This window comes from Euleptes europaea, chromosome 1, assembly GCF_029931775.1.
Source record: "Euleptes europaea isolate rEulEur1 chromosome 1, rEulEur1.hap1, whole genome shotgun sequence".
Classification (NCBI taxonomy): domain Eukaryota; kingdom Metazoa; phylum Chordata; class Lepidosauria; order Squamata; family Sphaerodactylidae; genus Euleptes; species Euleptes europaea.
Genome location: NC_079312.1, coordinates 72253378 through 72274801, shown reverse-complemented (window position 1 = coordinate 72274801; position 21424 = coordinate 72253378). Strand labels below are relative to the sequence as shown.

At 46.7% G+C, this 21424-nt stretch overlaps 1 protein-coding gene across 1 annotated transcript in view; it reads right to left on the bottom strand.

The window, feature by feature from the left end:
* DNAH1 (dynein axonemal heavy chain 1) overlaps positions 1 to 21424 on the bottom strand; it is a 175425-nt gene that overhangs the window by 27052 nt on the left and 126949 nt on the right. Inside the window, exons 55-63 of the mRNA XM_056853871.1 lie at positions 20964 to 21155; positions 18923 to 19090; positions 18561 to 18752; positions 17848 to 17979; positions 8276 to 8401; positions 6443 to 6562; positions 2299 to 2448; positions 975 to 1135; positions 159 to 384 (exon numbers count right to left, since the gene is read on the bottom strand). Of these exons, the coding sequence (XP_056709849.1) occupies positions 159 to 384; positions 975 to 1135; positions 2299 to 2448; positions 6443 to 6562; positions 8276 to 8401; positions 17848 to 17979; positions 18561 to 18752; positions 18923 to 19090; positions 20964 to 21155 (1467 nt within the window). The remainder of the gene's footprint in view (positions 1 to 158; positions 385 to 974; positions 1136 to 2298; positions 2449 to 6442; positions 6563 to 8275; positions 8402 to 17847; positions 17980 to 18560; positions 18753 to 18922; positions 19091 to 20963; positions 21156 to 21424) is intronic.

The following is a 21424-nucleotide window of genomic DNA, read 5'->3' as shown; positions in this document are numbered from 1 at the left end:
CAAGACTCCCCAACTCCCGCTATGGCCCTGATCCAAACCAGTGACCCCCCCCCCCTCACAGTTACTGTTTTAAAAATACATGATGGAGACCAACTCATGGTTGTTTCAGCCTCTCATCTGGTCTAATACTCAGCTGGAAGTAGACAGCATTCACCAACCTGAATTTCCCCAGCTTTTAGCTTAGATGCCTCCAAAACTTTGATGAGCTCTAAATCATCAACAGGATTCCCCTCAGAAGAACTTAGACGGTACAGGATCTGATCCTCTATCTCTTTCAGCTCCTGCCGCATTTTGGCATTACTGACAATCAGCTGGTTCTTCGCCTCTTCTAAGTCAGGGCGCTCTTCCGCCACCACTTGGCCCAGTAACTGGTCCTCCAAGCCACTATTTAAAAAAAGAAGAAAAAAGAAAAGAAATCCCACACATTATAGCTTCAGATTTTTCCTGTTTACAGACTGCAAGTTCAGCCAACTTCATAGTCCAACATAAATGCAACTAGGGTCTATGCCCCTGTTATTTGGTCGTGTCCCCTGTTGTACACCCATAGGTTAAAGAAGATCAATATCTCGGCACCATCTGTTAGATTAGGATTTTAATTGTTATTGTATTTTAATTACGTTTGATATTTATTAATATACAGTTATATAATTTTATGACTGTTAGCTGCCCTGAGCTCAACTTTGGTCGGAAAAGGGCAGGTTATAAATCGAATAAAAATAAATAACTGCAGCACCAACTTGGGATGACAGACAGGGGATATCACCAATGCCAATAAGAGAAAGGAGGAGAATCTACTTCAACACGAACTGGTGAAGACAGGAAGTCAAGAATAAAAATGTAAATTAGTTATTGCTCAATGTTTTTGAATTAATATCTTTGTTATTTAGAATAATCCCACAATTTAATAATAGGACAGTGGAGGTCGATGTATACAATGGGATAGTAGCAAAAGATATAAAAGGATGACTGGTTACCTGGGAGAAAGAGTGAAGTTAATTAGTGTAAGCTTGGTGGATAGCTCTGGTGTGTAGTGGGGATTGGGTAGGTTGGTGGTGATGTACATCTTGAAATCTTCATGATACGGAATCACGGTGTCTCCCAATTTCAGTACTGTGCTGCCTTGTTGTTTATAAGTCTTTACATCAAGAAAACAAGTAAACAAAAAAGCTTGAAATTCTTTGCAACAAGAAAAGATAAAATTCTATATTGGGCATGTGTAATCTGTCAACATTAACTGGTAAAGATATTTAGGCCATGATTGTCAGAGCCAACTCTGCCCAAGAAATTATTTTATTATTTAAAGGCAATATATTACCTCAATTTTCTTCATGATGGGGTATCAAAGCTGCTTACAAATATACGTGAGTATAGTTAAAAGAAACAATTTAAACAAATAAAATACAGCTCAGGCTAAAAAAAATGCACAAAACTGCATCATCTGGTCCAGTGGGCTGGTTCATTCAGGGCCCATGGGATGTGCACCAAAGAGCAAGTATCAAAGATGAAGAATTAGTTTTTACACCCCAATTTTCTCTACCTTTTAAGGAGTCTCAAACCGGCTTACAATCATCTTCCCTTCCTCTCCCTACAACAGACCCCTTGTGAGGTAGGTGGGGCTGAGAGAATTCTAAGAGAACTGTGACTAGTCCAAGGTCACCCAGCAGGCTTCATTTGAAGGAGTGGCGAAACAAACCTGGCTCACCAGATTAGAGTCCACCACTCATATGGAGGAGTGGGGAATCAAACCCAGTCTCCAGATTAGTCCACTGCTCCTAACCACTACACCATGGTGGCTTAGTTCTTGCCCTTTAGGTCATGCCAAAGACTATGGAACATGAAGGCATCAAATCTAGTGAGCCAATTCAAAATTCATTCTGATGGAATACATGGGCGATAAGATGGGTGGCGAGGAGTTCCATGGCCAGATTTCTGCAGAACTTCTCTTCCCTTGGCTAAACCCACTCCTAACTGGATGACTTGACGCATATGCCCGAGCATCACCCCTGACTGCAAATCCGACCTGAAAGTTGCTGGTCCATAGATTGAGCAGCTACATCTAATTAATTAACAAAATAATTAATGTGTGTCATTCCCTTCTCCTAGGATAGGAGGAAAGCAGGTACTGGAATCCTTCTGCTGCCCAAAGTTCACTATAGACTGCACCCTCCCAGTCCTGATTAAACAAGCTTTAAAGAGTGCTCAGGAAGAATGTATTGTTCTACCCTAATTTCAATGTTAACAGACCCCCTTTCATTTTAGTGCTTGTTAAAAGCTTCACACACAGAGACAAGAATGCACCTGTTTCAACAAGACTGGCTCAAGAGCTGGATCTAGTTCTTCCCCTACATTCTCCAGGAGGAAAGGCTTTCCAAAGCGAATAGCATTCTCCAAGCTGCGCAGAAAATCCCGATCACTGAGCTTAGATGTGTCTAGTCCACTATCTTTCTCCTGAAAAACAACAGGGCAAGAAGAAACTCAGCACAGGTGACAACCTGGACCTCCGTTTTGAGTGAATGTGGAAAGAGGGCAGGGAGAGAAAGAAGATTCACAGGCACATGGAAAGGAAAAAAATACGCATAAATATATAAACTGCTGGTAAACTGAACAGCAGTATACATTGCTGGTAAACAGATGCCACATGGTGAAGTTCACGCAGTCCTGGGCCAGCCTGACCTTTTGAGGAACCAATTCAGTAAAGCAACAAAGAAAATTATGGCACTCTTTCATGGCAAGCACAGTGGTCTCTAGAGTATTATTAGCACTCAATTATGCTCCCCCCCCCAATATATTTACTGCTTTTGACATCACAGAATCAATACTTTTGAGAGCAAGACTGTATGGACAGTTCTCTCAAAGGAGGGACATGAGCAACAGGGGTCCACAAGGATCAGCACTGGGACCAGCACTATTTAATTTGTTCATAAATTATTTGGAATTGGAGGTAAGCAGTGCAGTGGTAAACTTTGCAGATTATGCCAAATTAATAAGGATGATGAAAACCAAAGTGGATTGTGAAGATCTACCGGAGGATCTCTTTAAACTGGGTGAGTGGCAACAGTGTGGCAAATTAAGCTCAGTGGTGGTCAAATGTTAGGTGATGAACCCTGGACCAAAACAAAAAAATCCTCACTCTAAATATATGCTGATGGATTCTGAATTGGCTGAGACCCAGCTGAAAGAGATCTTGGGACTATAGCTTGATGAAAATGTCAACTCAGTGGGCAGCAGGGGTGAAAAAGGCCAACTCTGTGCTGGGGATTATTAGAAAGGGTATTGAGAATAAAATAGCCAATATTGCAATGCCTTTGTATAGAGCAACGGTGTGTTGCATTTGAAATGCTGCGCATGTTCTGGTAGCTGTATCTCGAAAAGGATATTGCAGAGCTGGAAAAAGTACTGAAGAGGGCATCCAAGATGATTAAGGGGTTGGAGCACTGAGGAAAGGCTAAAGAGACCGAGACATTTCAGTTTAGGAAAAAGACAGCTAAGAGGGGACATGACTGAAGTTTTTGAAATTATGCAATAATTTTTTAATTATATGGCCAGAAGGAGCTTTCTTTCCCTCTCTCTTAATACTAGAATTTGGGGGGCACCCAATGAAGTTGATGCACAATAGATTCAGGACAGACAAGAGGAAATATTTCTTTATTCAATGAGCTAATCACACTGTGGAATTCACTGCTAGTGGACACAATAATTGCCGTGAGCATAAATGGCTTTAAAAAGGGTTAGACAGTTTCATGGAAGACAGGTTCATCAACGGCTACTAGTCATGGCACGCCAAGGAAGCCTTCATGTTCAGAAGTGGTAAACCTCTGAAACCTAGTGATAGGAGGCAACATCAGGGAAAGCTTTACCCTCTGTGCCCTGTTTGTCAGTCCTCCAGGGCAAAACAGGGTTGTTCTCATCTTTAACTATTATTCAAGTGGTCTTCTGTGCAGGTAAAAATGGGACTGTGCAGGCCAGCTGCAGAGATGAAGAATCCAAAGCTTTCTAAAAGATCTGAAGCAGTGCTGGAGCCCATTTGTGAAGGGCTTTAGGAGTAAACTGGTGGCACAACTCACAAGCCACAGCATTATGGCCTTCCTCTAATCAGAATAAACATGAGCTATGTTCGTCATTTACAACCATTTTCATTCTGCACTCCTTCACTTTTTTGAAAAGGGCCATTTTAAAATTCTGTGAGAAACACACTGTCAAGGAAAACTTTGGAAAGTATCTTCTCTCCACAGCGGCAAAGAGAGAACTGAGGGGAGAAAGCTCTCCCCAACTCTGTCACAAGCTGTTTTGGATGAGGAAATGTTGTTGCAGGATGGAGGGGAGAGGGGAGCACTCTTAGCACTTGGAATCTTCTAAAAAGCTTTGGATTCTTCAACTCCACGAATGGCCTGAACCTGCTCAGTCCCAAGTGTGCCTGCACAGAAGCCACGAAGATGAACTAGTTGGCGGCTGTGTGAAACAGGATGCTGGTATGATCCAGCCAAGTCAAGTTTATTTAAAACAGTCATGACCAGAATATAAATAAGAACACAATTAATCCATAAGTAAAATAGCTTACATACTGCCAATATACATCTTATTAAAATACGAATTTACATAAGGCGTCTTTATACGCCACTCCGCCTTTTCTTAATTTTAAGAACCAGCCAACCAAATTTGGCAACTTTACAGGTAATCTCCTGCTGCTTATCCGACAGCAGGATTGAAAGAAGAGACCTTCTATTTTCATGAGGGTAACATGCAATTATAGGCACAATCAGGGATTCTCTAATCTGCCTATATATTCTACACTCAAAAAGAATATGTTCTAAAGTCTCTACAGAACCATCACCGCACTCACATAGACAACTTCCATATGGCACGCCTCTATATCTTCCCTCTAGAACAGCTGTGGGTAGCATGTTATATCTTAACAAGGTAAAAATCCTCCTATATTCCTGGTTATCCAATAACTTAATATATGGCATCATGACCACCCTATTCAACCCACTTATATCATAAAGAGGGCTCCTTAGCCTATTCATATCGTGCTGTCTTTCGACAACCAATATACGGAGTTTAACAATTTCTCTTGCCTGAGCATAGTCATTTGTTTTATAAAGTTGTTTCAACAGGCCATAGTAGCTCAGTTTTTGCTCAATCATCTTACTCCAAGGGGAGACAAAGGTATCTGCCAGGGTGAGTGAAACAAGTCGCCCAGGGAAGTAAATCAGCTTAAGCCAGTAAAAAATGGCAGCAATCCAAACTCTAGCCTCGACTGTAACCATTCCAACCTCCAGTCGAATGGCAGCATTTGACACTCCAGTAGATACTTGGAGGATATTTCTTAAAAATTTAGATTGAGTTTTTTCAAGCAACATCTTATTTGCCATTATACAGAGTGGGGCTCCATATAATAATTGAGCCAAGGATTTCATATTAAAAAGCTTAATAGCGGCCGCCACATTCCTACCCCCCATTGACCAATAAAATCTTTGAATAGCCCCCACACTCATCTGAGCATTCAGTGAGACATGGGCTAAGTGGGCATTCTTTGAACCAGACTCTTGTAAAGTTACACCTAGATATTTATAGGTATGTACCTGTTCTATCGGGGTAGTGTCTATACGCCATGAGTGGTTTTTTGACCTCTTAGCAAAGGCCATTATTTTTGTTTTTGAATAATTGATCTCCAAGCAGTTCTCCTTACAGTACTGGTTAAATGCATGGAGGGCCCTTCTGAGACCAATGGAAGTTCTAGATAATATTACTGTATCATCAGCATAAAGAAGAAGATGTAGGTGTTTGTCAGCTAACTTAGGGGGATGAAACGCTGGACTTCTCAAATAATCCACAAGATCATTAATGTAGAAGTTAAACAGTAAGGGAGCCAATATACAGCCTTGTTTCACTCCCTTTAGTGTTCTTATTTCCTTGGTCAGCTGACCCTGGGGATTACATCTTATTTTAATAGCAGTGTTTTCATGTAGGGCTCTAATCAGAAATAACAGTTGCCTATCTATATTGGTTGCTTCCAGTTTTTCCCATAAGATGATTCTAGACACAGAATCGAAAGCTGACTTAAGATCAATAAATGCTGTATATAGGGAGACCGTTGATTTAGAGGAGTATTTAGCTATTAAATACTCCATAATCATACAATGGTCCAAGCATGAGCGACCCTCTCTAAATCCGGCTTGTTCTTCTGAAAGGCAATTTTCCTTTTCTAACCAATCTCTAAATTTCCATTGCAGATGTCTTGTGTACAACTTACTAATTATGTTTAATAGACTAATAGGTCTATAATTGGCTGGGTTTTCTTTGCAACCTTTCTTATAAATAGGGACAATTATTGCTAGGCCCCAATCAGGAGGGATCCTAGGAACTCTCATATCACATACAGAAACATTCCCTGGGTACTGGAAAATTTAATTAATGATCTGTCAAAAGTACAAATCCTTACTAAGTTTTTAATCCACTTGTTGGCTTGTCCCTGGGGGTCTATGAAAAGAGTCCAGCGTTGCGAGTACTGGGTTATCATTCCATTCTCTACAGACAAGTTATCATTGGGGAGACCAGCAATCTGCAGAAGGAAACATAAAATTTAAGAGTAAATTCAAGGTTCTGGGTACTCTGTCTTAAACAAAAATGAACCAAGATAACCCATATTCCTCTTGCAAGACAAACAAAATTCTGTACCCTGTATACATTATGAAATTCAAGCAACTAAGTATCTATTTCCATATTTTGCATAATTTATACTGCTTCAGATAGTCACAGGGAGAACAAGTAGCTATGCAGGATGTCAAATTACACGCCCTTGACTGACTGAAATTATACTTGGCTGCACCTGCACCTTCACCAGGAATTGTCTCAGCCAGCATTAACTGTGCAATCCTGAAGGGGGGTGGGTGGGCAGAGACGCTTAACAGCCAGCGTATCTCCACTGCCGGCATCCATGCTACTGCCTTCCCTGAAAGCCCCCAAAGCCTATCGCATTTTCCTGCCTCCTTCTTTACTTCCCACTAGGGTTACGAGGTGACTGTTAATGGCAGGCAATTGCCCACCAATTAACAGGCCTGCCCACCACCCCTCAACTGGCTGGAAGGGGAAACAGGCCAGCTAAAGGGTGTCATAATAATGTCCCTTCCGGGTAAACCTGGAAGCGACAGGGATGCTCTAGCACATCCCTAAAAAAACAACACCTCTATGGAAACCATAGAGTTTTTGGAGGAATATGCTATAGCATCTTTGTCACTTCCAGGTTTGCCATAGAGGTCTTAGGGACATGCTAGAGCATCACCCTCCCTTCTGGGTTTACCCCGTAAGGGACATTATTGTGTGTGCGCACGCAAATCACCCCCCCCAAAAAATCTCCTGCCGATGGCAAGGGGTAACCTGGCAACCCTACTTCCCACTTACCAGCCAACCTACCTTTATCATCTCCCTTCCATTTTCCTACCTTCCCTACCCCTGGCAGTGGGTCCCTGGGAAAAGTCCGGCCAAGTTGTGCTGAGAGTATATAACTGGCCCAAGTCACCCACTAAGCTTCCATGGCAGACTTAGGATTTGAACCTGGATCTCCCAGAGCCAACTCCAAAACTCTAACTACAACACTACACTGACTTTTGTGTGTGTGTGTGTGTGTGGAGGGGGCTGTTACTGAACAGTAGCAAGCATCCAGTCCTGGGTAAGACATGCAAGTAGCGTGGTATTAAGTTGCCTAATACTTGCTGCTGGGCATGGTCCCAATTAATCTTCCCCTCAAAAGCCAAAACAGCACTGGAAAGGGCCCCCTTTCCCATGGCTTTTGCTGACATAAGCCATGGTTTCAACTTGTAGTATTGTTGTGGTGGCCTAGTAACGACCATAGAAGGCATTTGTTTCTTAAGGTTACAGATGCTGCTTCTATTATTGGGGTGTGTGTGTGTTAACACCCCCCAGTGAATTTTTTTATTTCAGATTTTTCTGCAAACCTAGGGCTTTCTCAGGTTTGTAGAAAGACCTGTTTTGTCTGCCTGTGGCCCCAGTCTCTGGATTTAAGTGTCCACAGATTTGGCCATGTTGAGGACTAGATATATTGATTTTTCTCTATGAAATAAATTTACTTCGACTATTTCCACTGAAACAAAATTTGGGAATTCCCCAAAGTTTTGTAAGTGCTACTAGAACCCCCTCCCCTTGAGATATACTGAAGTCTTGCATATTCTTTTTACAACCACAGCTTTTCAGAACATATAGAAGCAACATAAAAATCATTCTATATACCCCATGCATACCCCCTTCCTCACCATACCTGCCATGAACGGATGTTCACTGGATCTCCAAGTGTGGCTATCAGGTTTGGTTCTTTGGTGTGTGGAACATGATTCATCTTTAACTTACTTATCCATTCCTCACAAAGTGATATGCGGTATTGACCCTACCAAGGAAAACCATGCATCATTAATATGGTATCACTCATTGCCATGCCTTAACAGGACTTCTTCGTGCTGAAGGAAAACTTTAAGACCCCTATGCTGTTCTAAACAATACAGGGATGAGTTATGTAACAACATTGGTTCAATTCAAACTTCATGTTTTCAGATCTCTTTGAGATGCCTTGCATGTTCCCTCCTCTCCTTTCCCTTCCATTGTTTTCTATAACTGTTGTTTGCCATTACAACCAAATCAGAGTAAACTATGTTTGATGCTACTCTGGAATTCCCAATGAATCATGATTTGACACGATAGTTTGAGGGGAATTTGCCACCCACAGTTGGAGACAATCCTGAGAAGCGCTCATCATTTTTAGCTCCAGTCTAACATAACAGAGAGCTGGGGGGGAGGGGGAAGCAAAAGAAATGTAATAAGCACATGAACTTGTGGTAATTATCACACTCACAAAAAAAACCCTCTTGCTGGGACAAGGAGCTGACTAAAAGACACATCACATGCTCCTAAAAGGATTCCATTCAATTACTAACAGTTTGGTAAATAACTACACTATTGCTGCTGATCTAAGCACACTTACTAGGAAGTCAGACCCACTGAACTCAATGGGACTTAGAATTGCAATGTGCCCGAGCCAGTTCTTTATTCAGTATAAAGCCTTCTCAGTTCAAAAAAGCTCAGGATAAATAGCTACTGCCTAAAAACCAAATTGCAGCAGAAAATTATTACAAGACATTCGAACTCAGACAGCCCAATCCTGGGGTAGGGAGGTCTATGGAGATGATGTGACCCCAGCACTGGCATAAGTGCCAATTACGCTGTCCAAATGGGCACAGACACCAGCGCTGAGGCACTTACACCGGCACCGGGAAGCAGCGCCATGCACAGGTGCCAGCACAGCCATGGTGGAGGTGCATCTCTGGCGCAGGGACTTGCACCGGAGCAAAAGGGAGTGGTCCTCTGGGCGGGGCCAAGGTTAGTCGGCTCCCTGAACCCTTTTGGGCTGGTAATGACAACCTTTTCAGGCATAAAGTTATGCCTGCAGATATTGTGGCACAGCTTACAGAGCTGCATTACAGGTGTTTGACAAAGTCCCCCCCTTGGCACAGACACACCTCCAGGACCCTCAGTGGCTTTGGAAGCCAACCAAGTGACACTGGCACCATGCCTGGGACACAGGCAAGGTTTCCCCCGCCATGCCCAACCCATCCCCCCAACACTGTCATCGATGTGGGCAGCCATCGAGAGGGAGCGGCTGGAGAGCCACCATAAGTGGCAAGAGTCCACCTCGTGGGGTGAGCACTGGATGGAATCTCTGTCTGCCATTGTGGCAACGGGCATTGGCCACTTTGAGGCTTTGCTTGGAGTGGCTTGGGGTGACGCTTAGAGCTACAGGCAGGTAGAAGGGGTCTTGGCCGACCTGTCCCGCTCTCTACGAGCCCTTGCGCTGGCTGGGTCAGCCTCCTCACCACAGCCAGTGCCTCCACCTGTCCAGAGGGGTCATCCTCACCTTACAAGGCTCACTTTACAGCTTTAATTTCTAGCTTGGATCATATATGCAACCCAGAGAAGAGCTTTGTTTCTCTTATCTCCTTTCCTCCCCTTGGAAATTCAGCTTGTTGACTGGTGTGTGTGGTAGTGTCAGGAGCAGGCCATGAGGATGGTATGTGGTGGTGTGGTTGTGCTGCTTCCAGGTGCAGTTGTGCTATTCTGTCCAAGGCCAGGCTAAGCCCCGTGTTTAGTCTTCATAGATTCCCATACTGTGGGAATCGCCGAGTGCTCCTTCCTGCCTGTTGGAGGGAGGGGGGTTGCCTGGGTAACCTGTTATCCCCTTTTGCTCTCCCATATATGCTATGTGCCTTGCCTTCGACCCTTACTAGTGTCCTTTTGAATATGGCTTCTGAAACCTATTGATTCTAACCAATAAAACTGCTTTCGTCGATTTGCCGTCTGTTTATGGGTTTGCAGCAGGGCTAGAGCTTACATTAGGACATTAGACTTATCTTTACTTGCTGACCTTGGCTGGAGCCCTGGAGGGTTCGCCTAGACGCTCATCTCCTCGGTTTGGGGTGCAGGATGAGCTCCCCGAGGACCCCGACTTTCTGTGTGCCGTCTTGGAGGAGGTGCAGCGGACATACGCGGAGTCCACCCAGCTGGTTGGGCTGGTGATTGATCAGTGGCGTCGCCTGGCAGCGGTGACCCCCTGGAGGACTCAGGATGCTGATCTACGTGCCCACAATGACCTTTTGGGGCTAGATACTTTGCTGGAGGAGGCCAGGTTTGGCGCAAGAGGACTTTGCTCTCCTAACTCAGTTGTTGGCTGAGCTTGCGCTCTGCGGGACGCAACAGGAGTTGGCGGCCCCAATTCAGGGCCCTGAGTTCTGTTTCCCAATGGCGGGGGCTCAGGGGGGAGACATTCCGCAAACTGTTCTGGATCCCGCCCTATGCCGCCGGGAAGCACAGAACGCTGCCGCCAGGACAGTCCTGGTTCTTGTGGATTTCACTCCGACCACGGCGACGGTGGTCGACGGCGAGAAGATACTAACTCCTGAATTCGGTCCTGCCTCTGCGGATCTGGCTCAACAGGTCCAACTGCTGTTGGGCCAGCACAAGTAAATCCAAATGCTCTTGGAGCAAGCGGCCGAACCAATTGTGGCAGCTGCCGCCGCTGCCAAACTCGAGGCGGACCGAGCGCTCGCTGACCGGAGGCGGGTGGAGGAGCAACTGTTGGCGGATGCGGCCGCCGCTCGGCAGGAACTGGAGCGTGGTCGAAAGTTAGCAGGGAACTGGACTGGTCTTTCCCCTCATTTTCTTTGGGCTCCCTGGAACCTGGCCTGTCCCGGGAAGTGGCGCAGGCAACGGCTCACCTTTGCTCCTGATGTGCAAGAGTATTCGGAGGAGGAGGACTTGTATGCAGAAGAGGGCGACTGGAATATGAACTACCAAGTCAGCCAAGCCCGATGGACTGGGGGGGCTGAGGAGGAGATCTATGCCTTGAGCTTTCAAAACCGAGAGCTGTTGGATCGTATGGCCCATATGCAGGACCAAATGGACGTGTTGATGTGTGAGTACGGTCGCCTACAGCGAGCTCAAGGGGCACCTGCACAGGCACCGGTCCCAGGCCAACAACCCCTGGACCAGCAGCCTCCAATGAAGCTGGCTCCGGCGCAGCCGGCTCCAGGGCAACCTCTGGCACAACCGCCTCTGGGGCAGCCGGCCCTGGCGCAACCGCCTCCGGGGCAGCCGGCCCCGGTACAACCGGCTCCTGGGCAGCCGGCCCCTGGTCAACCACCGGCACCACCACCAGTGTGACCGGTCCAGCCTGTGGTCCCGGTCGTGCAGTGGAAGCAACCCCGTTTGCGAGTGACATTTGATGGCTGTTTCCTACACCAAGTGGACAGTTACATGAGAGAACAAGGGCATTCCTTTCCCATGGAAGACAGCCGAGTAAGATTCGTTTCCTCACTTTTGACTGGAAAGGCTGCAGAATGGATGGTCCTCCAGTTTGATACCCGGGCCCGCTCCATATGGTCGCTTAATGAATTCATGTGAGCGTTGAGAAGACGTTTTGAGGATCCATTTCAAGGGGAGAAGGCCAAAGAGGCCCTCCTACAGCTCCGTCAAGGATCCTCCTCAGTCCGAGAGTTTGCGGATGAGTTCCAAAGGCTCGCTAATAAAATAGTGGATTGGACTGAAGCTACCCGGGTGCATTACTTCAGAGCAGCGTTGCATCCTGAGATTCTAAACTGGGCATACATGCAGCGAGACCCAGCCACCTTGGAAGAGTGGATTTTACTGGCAGAGGAAGTGGAAAGCTGCCGCCAGTTTATTTCCCTTGCCCAACGGCAGGCCAGGGAGGGGGGAAGCCAGAGAAACCCTCCCAAACCTGCCGCTCCTCAGGCCCCGCAGAGGCCGGCTCTACCTCCGCAAGACCGAGTGTTGCAGTTTCAAAGGGGAGCCTGCCTCGTTTGCGCTGCCACTTGTCCATCACATCTGGGACTTCCGAGTCCCACTCCCCAGCCAGAGGGGACTCCTCGCGGGAGAGGACGCGCTCGGGGGAGAGGCACTGCAGCCGAGCCGAGCATTACTCCAAGACGAAAAGCACCCTCAGCTCTGCATGCCGGAGAAGTGACAACGGACCTTTCGCCAGCGGACCCGTCGCAGTCCAGGATTACAGTTACTACTTCTGGGGAGGATAGCTCCGCTTCTTCAGAGGAGGGTGACCACTGGAACTCCCCAGCTCTTAACTTGGAGTCTCCCCTCGAACAGCCAAAAACGGACTGGGTCTGCGGTAGAAGGAGCGATACCGCAGACCTCCGTAGGTGTTCCTGTGAAACCCGAGGCTCCTTTTATGGTGAGTGTAGAAGAGACTGTGTATGTAGATGTGATATTACGACATTATAGAAAAGGTCCTCAATTACAAGTTAAGGCCTTAATAGACTCTGGATGTGCCCGCTCGTTAATTAACGAAACCACCTTTAAGGCGCTCCAAGTGAAATCAGTCCCTTTGCCGGCACCTGTTCAATTTGCTCAAATGGATGGCAGTGATTTCAGGGGGGGCAGTCAACCGTCGCACTGACGGAGTGGCGATGGGAATTGGCCACCATTGGGAACAAATCAACTTTACTATTGTGTCCAATGTTTGATATGCTGTGGTGTTAGGAGCAAATTGTCTCAAAGGACACAGTCCCATCATAGACTGGGAAGCTGAGACTTTAACGTTCAATAGCCCGCTGTGTGAGTTACACCGATATGAAGTGGCCATTAAAACCGTAATCAAATCAACTCCTGCCCTGGCCTCGGACACCTCCAGTCCCACCCAAGTGCCGCCCGAATATCAGGACTTTGCAGACGTGTTTAATGTGCAGGAGTGTGATGTGTTACCCCCCCACCGCCGAACGGACTGTGCTATTGAAGTGGTGGGGAATGGAAAACTGCCAAAGAGTAAGATCTACCCAATGAGTCCTATGGAACAGACAGTGCTCCGCGAATTCTTAGACAAGAACTTGGCTCGCGGTTTCATCCGACCCTCCACCGCGTCATATTCGGCACCGGCTTTCTTTGTGCATAAGAAAAGAGGAGATTTGTGTTTGTGTATTGACTTTCGAAAACTCAATGCTGTTACTCAAATGAATACTTATCCCATCCCCCTCATTTCTGATCTCTTGGGACAATTGAAGGAGGGACACATTTTCACCAAATTGGACTTAGTCGAGGCTTATTACAGTCAGAATCTGGGAGGGGGATGAATCTTTGACAGCCTTTTCCAGTTGCTTTGCGATGTTCGAATTTATGGTGATGCCTTTTGGATTAAAAGGGGCCCCAGGGGTCTTCATGCAACTCATTAATGAGATCCTCCATGATCTACTGTTCAAAGGAGTGGTGGTCTATTTAGATGATATTCTCATTTACTCTAAAACCATGGATGATCATGTTGCCTTGGTTCGAGAGGTGTTGCAATGTCTCAGAGACAATCAGCTGTATGCTAAAGTGTCTAAATGCGAGTTCCATAAAAAGCAATTGACTTTCCTAGGATATATTATCTCGCACCAGGGACTGACTATGGATCCTGAAAAAGTGCAAGCGGTGCTCGGTTGGGAACCACCCTCTATCCGTAAACAGGTCCAAAGATTTCTCGGGTTCGCGAATTTTTACAGGGCGTTCCTCCCACATTTCACTCAGATCGCGCTACCCATCACAAACCTCCTTAAAACTAAGGGAAAGGGGGGAAAGCCACCTTACCCAACGCCCGGGTGGAGTGGACCCTCCAGGGTCAAGCCGCCTTCGATACTCTTAAGCAGCTTTTTACATCCGAACCTGTTTTGCAGCACCCAGACTGCAATCAACCATTTGTAGTGCACGTAGATGCTTCCGACGTAGCGATGGGGGGTGCACTCCTGCAGCGGGGGGAGGATGGGCACTTGCATCCGTGCGCTTATTTTTCTAAAAAGTTCAATCAATCCGAACTCAATTGGGCCGTTTGGGAAAAGGAAGCCGCTGCGGTAAAGCATGCCCTGACAGTGTGGAGGCAGTTTTTAGAGGGTTCCAAGGTGCCTTTTGAAGTGTGGTCCGATCACAAAAACCTAGAGGCCCTAACGGGGGCTCACAAGCTGTCCGCGAAGCATGTGCGCTGGGCGGACTTCTTTGCCCAATTTCGATTCGTCCTAAAATATGTACCAGGGAAGCAAAACCTTCTGGCTGACGCTTTATCCAGACTTCCCCAATATCCCACCAAGGTTGATCGGCCCACAGAGTCGCTCTTCACCCCTGCCCAACGAGGTCTATTGCCCACCTTAGCCGTACAAACCCGTTCTCAGACCCGATCCCCACCGCCGCCACTTTCGGTGGGAGGGGAAGCCCCACGCCCGGATGAGCCGGCAGCGCCACCCGCCTCGCTTCCTCCTCCCCCTGAGCGACTGACAGCCACGGTTCCCGAGGTGCGGGGACCTGAGCACACCATTCAGTCACTCCCTGCACCTGTGTCGTCTCCGTCCTCGGTCCAGCTGTCTGCCGGCACAACACCGGAGAGGGTAGAAGAACTGACTGATTCCTTTAAGGAGACTCTTCTTTGCAGTTATCAAGCGGAACTTACCTCGCAGGCCCTTCCAGCTACTCTAATTAAATGCGGGGAATTTTGGTACAAAGATTCTAAATTGTATGTTCCGGAAGTGTTGCGGGGGGAGGTTTTGGGTTTGGTTCATGGTGCCAAGACTGCAGGACGTTTTGGATTTCTCAAGACATTGCATTTGCTACGGAGACAGTTTTGGTGGGTGGGCATGCGGTCAGATGTGGACACCTTCATCCACAGCTGCCCCATATGTGCAGCAGCCAAACGATCTCAGGGCAAACCGCCGGGACTTTTGCAACTGTTAGAGACTCCCTTAAAACCATGGGAAGTGATTGCAATGGACTTCATGACGGACCTACCCCCTAGTGGGGGAAAGACAGTTCTTTGGGTGATTACTGATCTGTTTTCGAAACAGGTGCATCTTGTACCCTGCACAGGTATCCCTTCCGCCCCGAAATTGGCCCGCCTCTTTGTGTCATGTGTCTTCCGTCTCCATTCCTTTCCGCGCAAGATAGTGACGGATAGGGGTTCAAATTTCGTGGCCAAATTTTGGAAAGCTTTTCTCAAATTGGTTGGAGTAGAACAAGGACTGTCTAGTGCCTTCCATCCCCAAACGGATGGTCAAACTGAACGGGTGAATGCGGTGTTGGAATGCTATTTACGCTGTTATGTTAATTACCATCAAGATGATTTGGTAGACCTGTTGCCTTTTGCTGAATATGCTTATAATAATGCAGTTCACCAATCCACAGGGTTCAGCCCTTTCCAGGTTGTCCATGGTAAAGAGTTTGGCCCTGCTGGTCATGTTGATGTTTCTGAGGAGCAGGGGGGAGCTGACGTGGCTGGATGGGTGCATTCCATTCAAACAACCTGGCCATGGCTGGTTAAAAATCTGGAGCGAGCCAAACGAAAGTACAAGGCTCAGGCTGACAAACATCGCTCCCCCGGTAAGGAATGCAAGGTGGGGGATCTCGTCTATCTGTCCACCAAGAACCTACGAGCCACCCGCCCGTGCGATAAACTCAGTGCCAAGTATGTGGGTCCATTCCCCATTTCCCGGATTATTAATCCAGTGACTGTAGAACTCTCCTTGCCCAAGTCTCTACGGAGAATTCATCCTGTGTTCCATATCAGTCTTTTAAAACCGTACATTCCTTCCCAAAAATGGCATCCTGAGCCACAACCCGAAGTGCCTGAAATGGTGGGGGGGGGGGAGAGGAACATTTTGAAGTAGCTAAAATACTGGATTCTCACATTCGCTACGGTACCCTTCAATACTTGGTCCGCTGGAAACATTTTAGACCCGCCCAGGATGAATGAGTGCGCGCCTGTGATGTCTCCGCCCCCCGCTTAGTACAAGAATTCCATGCTGCCTATCCTCACAAACCCACGCTGGGAGGGTGAAGGGGGATCTTTAGGGGGGCAGAATGTCAGGAGCAGGCCATGAGGATGGTATGTGGTGGTGTTGTTGTGCTGCTTCCAGGTGCAGTTGCGCTATTCTGTCCAAGGCCAGTCTAAGCCCCGTGTTTAGTCTTCATAGATTCCCATACTGTGGGAATCGCCGAGTGCTCCTTCCTGCCTGTTGGAGGGAAGGGGGTTGCCTGGGTAACCGGTTATCTCCTTTGCTCTTCCATATATGCTATGTGCCTTGCCTTTGACCCTTACTAGTGTCCTTTTGAATATGGCTTCTGAAACCTGTTGATTCTAACCAATAAAACTGCTTTCGTGGATTTGCCGTCTGCTGAAATCTGTTTATGGGTTTGCCGCAGGGCTAGAGCTTACAGGTAGGGATCATGTCATCCAAGCTCAATTCAAGGTGCTAGTTTTGATCTTTAAAGCCCTATGCAGTTTGAGACCAGAATACCTTAAGGGCCACCTACTCCTCTACAAACATACCTGATTGCTAAGATCCTGTTCTGAGGCCCTGCTCTGGGTGCACCTGCTTTATAGACAGCTGGCAACCCAAGACAGGGCCCTTCTGGCCCCTGAGATGGCCGTTAGCACTGTGCTTCAACCTCCAGACCTTCACAGTCCTGCCCCTCCCTCTTGATCCCCCCAAGCTCCCCCTGCCCGGGTTTGCCATTTGATAATGAGTGGGATTATGGACATTGCACCCACAGCGTGGGATGAGGGATTGGGACCGTCCAACGGTGTGTAAATATGAAGCCATCCCGTGGCTGCCACTGCCTGTGGAATGATTGGGGTAGGACCTTCACAGACCCTGGTGCTTGCCCAAGTGGGCCGCGGCTGCCCCCAGGCCCCTCCCGCCCCTCCCCCGGCCTCAGCTTTACTCCTTCGGAGCTGGGTGGGGGCGGAGCCAGTTCCAGCCTCCTTTGCCCACCCGTGCCCCTTCCTGCCCTCCCTTTGCCCCCATAACGGCCACCTGCCAGACTGACCACTAAGCCCCCGGTTCTGCCCCCTCTGCCATGGTGCTGCTGTACCGGCATCCCAACTCGTGAATATTTGCTGTGCTGCAACCAGCTCCAAAACTGCAAAAGACAAAAAGCAAACAGCTTAGGAGACAGGGCAGCTGCGCCTTGGCTGCGCCGTCCCTGGCTGCCATGCAGCTCCCCCATTTTAGGATTGGGCTGCCCAACTAGAAGAGCCATCCTAAGCAGAGACTTTATCTGTGCCTTTGGAAGATGTTTAAGGTTCAATGAATCTTACGAAGGAGAGAACTCCTGGACCAGCAAGTGACTACCAGTGGGATTTCTCTGCAGCTCCCACTCATTCTCACTTGTTAAGAAGAACAGGGAAGACATTAAGCAGGAAGTATTTGATTCAGTTATGTTCCCTGCCCCACCCCAGACATACAAAGTGATTCTGGAACAAACTTAAGTCAAGAGAAAAATTCAGACATTGCTCACTGTGAAAGGTCCCAGGTATGCTATAAAGCCAGCCGAAACCAGAACATCTCCTGAAATGTTGTTGATCATATAATCCAGATGCTGGACTGTTTCCTGCCAGCGCACCCTTTCATCAGATAGGCCATTAATTAGCTGGAAAAAAGACACGCATAAATTGCCATTTAGTTTCTTCCTCAGGCAGCTCCTCTCCTCTCCACCGAATATCTGCACAAAATGTCACAGAGCGACAGTGAGGGACCTCGGTCCTGAAAACAATAACTGAGAGATTGGAAAATGCAACAGCAGGCCCCTTTCCAGCTGAGGTTAACATCACAAGCCTGCCTCAAGTTAGGACAAGGCAAATATTTGCAGAAAGAGATAACATTTGCATAATGCTTGGAGTTTGTTCAGACAGGGTTGTCACCTGTCGATTATGCCTATTCCGTTTATAGCTGGGCAGGTGCAACAGAGCATGCAGCCATGGCTTTTCTAATGTGGCCTACTTCTGTTTTTTCATTCCCCCCCTCTACTCCTATCTGCTGAGGTAAAAATGACACTATTATGCCCCCACAAGATGTACAAGAAGAAGGTGAGTGAAGGCACTGGAGAAAGGAGAAGGGCACAAGAAGCCATGGCTGTTTTAGATCTCCGGAGTCCAGAAGCCAAGATGCCTCAGTTTTTGCAAGGCCCGGGCACGCCTACTGGAATGGAGGCAACTTGGCTCAGTCCCTTACCTTGTCAGCCCGGCCCAGCCTCTGCTCGCACTGGTCACACTTCATCTCTAGCTCTTCCTTTGTGGCTAAGGTGCCTCTGTATTTGGCCTGCAAATGGGCAATGCCCTCCTCCACTTCTCTTAAACGTTCCTTGGCCTCATCCAGGACCTTCTGTGTAGCCTGTAGATCTTCTTCTGCCTCCCGAAGGGCGTTCTATGGAAAAAGCAATATTTGTGAGCCCCAAATGGTGCATGCTGCTAGGGAAATAACTTTAAATTGCTGCTGCTTTTCCTTAGGAGACCCCTACAGAATCGAGAGGGGGGCTCCTTTTATTACTAAGATTATGCTGGGTAACTTTTAAGAAGCTCAGCTGCAGTTCTTACTCGCTTTGGCTCCACAGCTTTGGCCACAAAGTGGTACTTATGCATCGCTCGAACCCACTGGCAGATAGACGTGCAGGCTTTGGACACTTTGGCTATGGCTGCAGGCAGAAATTCTTCACTGTCGATATAAGGCTGGATTGATTTGATTACTGAATCTGCAATGTTATCCTAAAAGAAAATGAAAGACAATGAATTGCTGAGAGCCTGAATGGCTGAAAGTTCAGAGGAATCAGCCCTGAGGCAGCAAAGCCTCATGGCAAATGGTAAGCTAGAGGTAGACCTCTTCAGCTCAAACACTGTTTGTTCGTTCATTCCTTGAAGATGGCGGCTTTAAGGCCACAAAGCAATAAAAGTTTGGTGAGAAAGGCAAAGCATGTGCCCCGTGGCGCAGAGTGGTAAACTGCAGTATTGCAGTCAAAAGCTCTGCTCACGACCTGAGTTTGATCCTGACGGAAGTCGGGTTCAGGTAGCCGGCTCAAGGTTGACTCAGCCTTCCATCCTTCCGAGGTCAGTAAAATGAGTACCCAGCTTGCTGGGGGTAAAGGGAAGATGACTGGGGAAGGCACTGGCAAACCACCCCGTAAACAAAGTCTGCCTAGTAAACATCGGGATGTGATGTCACCCCATGGGTCAAGAATGCAACTTCAGCTGTCTTCTCCCCCTTGGTGAACTGGTGAGGGAGAGAGGCTGGGGGGGAGGAGGCCTGGAGCTGTGATGAGGGAGGGAGATAGGATCTCCATCCCCCACGAGGAGGAGATGAGATTCTCCTCCCACGAGTTTTGCGAGCCCCCAATTGTATTTTATAACAACAAATGTTTCAGTATAGAATTGTTGATAATGTCTTTCTGTAGATTTCAGATTTTTAAAATTGATAATGGGAGAAAGCACTCCACCCTAAAAGGAATTTTTAATACCCTTAACAAGGAGCATTGCCTCAAAATGCATTCAATGAATTTCTATAATAAACTGATTTCTCACACTCTGTTGAATATTTTCCTTACAACAAGAGAATATGGATTGGTACTCCCCCTTGCTTTTATTCCCTGGAGAGCCCCATCTGAAGTTGCAGTATATTGGGTGTATTATTTCTCTCAAAAACACACTAGCAGAGAATGGTGCATTTGTATTCTGGAACACTGTTTCTGTTGCCAATTTTCTCAATACAAATAAAGTGGAATTTGACACACAAAAACAAACAAAACACACACACACACACACACACACACACTATTAAACAAAGAATGAAACCATTTAATTATGGGACTTATGATTGCCGTCCTGATATATATACCCATTATCCTGGTGTGTAAGACTGGCAACTCCCCCTCCCCCAGCTCCTAATATTGTACCTCTAACAGCAGTTTGGTCTGCAGATATTGGCAGAGGGCAATGTTTATCAGTAGACAAATCTGCAGAATTCAGAGGGAAAGCTTTTAAGTACATGAAGATAAACACAGGAGCAGGTGAGGACAGGTTTTTCTGATCAGTTGGTATCTTTTTTATTTTTATTTTGCTCTTAAGTCACAGCTGACATATGGCGATCTTGTGGGGTTTTCAAGGCAAGAGACATTTGGAAGAAGTTTGCCATCGCCTGCCTCTGCATCATGACCCTGATATTCCTTGGAGGTCTCCCATCCAAATACTTGCCAGGGTTGACTCTACTTAGTTTCTGAGGGCAGACTAGCCTTAGCTATCCATGTTAGGGCACTGACAACCCTACTGGTACTATTTTTATTCTTTGATTTCAATAATTTTATGTTAAAACTTATAGATAAAACAAAACATACATCTTAACATACAACCTAACTACAAAACATCTAACATAACACAACATAGTAAATGCACCTTAGCATCTCCTAAATTAACCAACTATTCCAACAATCCTTTCTACTACCTTCCTTTCCAAAATACTAAATTATAAAGTTATCTATATTTCACCTTATGTTCTAATATATATCATTTAAGACTAACCATTTATTCTTGAAAACGTGTGTATGTGAGAGACAGAGTACACATGAGCACAACTACCATGATTACTTGCCTTATCATATTTAAACAGGCTGTCAAGAAATTTCCCTGGGTCCTGAAGAAGACCTTTGCCAGGCTCCCAGTAGTCGTCTATTTTAGAACCTGGCTTCTCTCCGGCCACTTTCTTGGGCTTGACTCCCTTCATAATGCAGACAGCTTCAATCACCAGTTTCACTCCTAGTGGAGGACGCTGCATTGCTCGCACCTAGTTTGGGAAATGAGAAAGGAATGGATCAGTAGTCGTTCAGAATACTGTACTACCTGCTGCAGAGCATTCCCAACCATTATTTACTATTAAGGAATTAAAAAAAACACCCAAGAGTTTATCTGATCTTTATACAATGTGCATCTATGTCCTTGAACACTTTCTCTCTTGTTATTTGTTCTGATGTACTAGTTACTGCCTAGTAGGGGTGTGCATATTGGTTTGCTGAAATTTAAAAAAACCTCAAAAATATCTTTTCAGTATGTTGG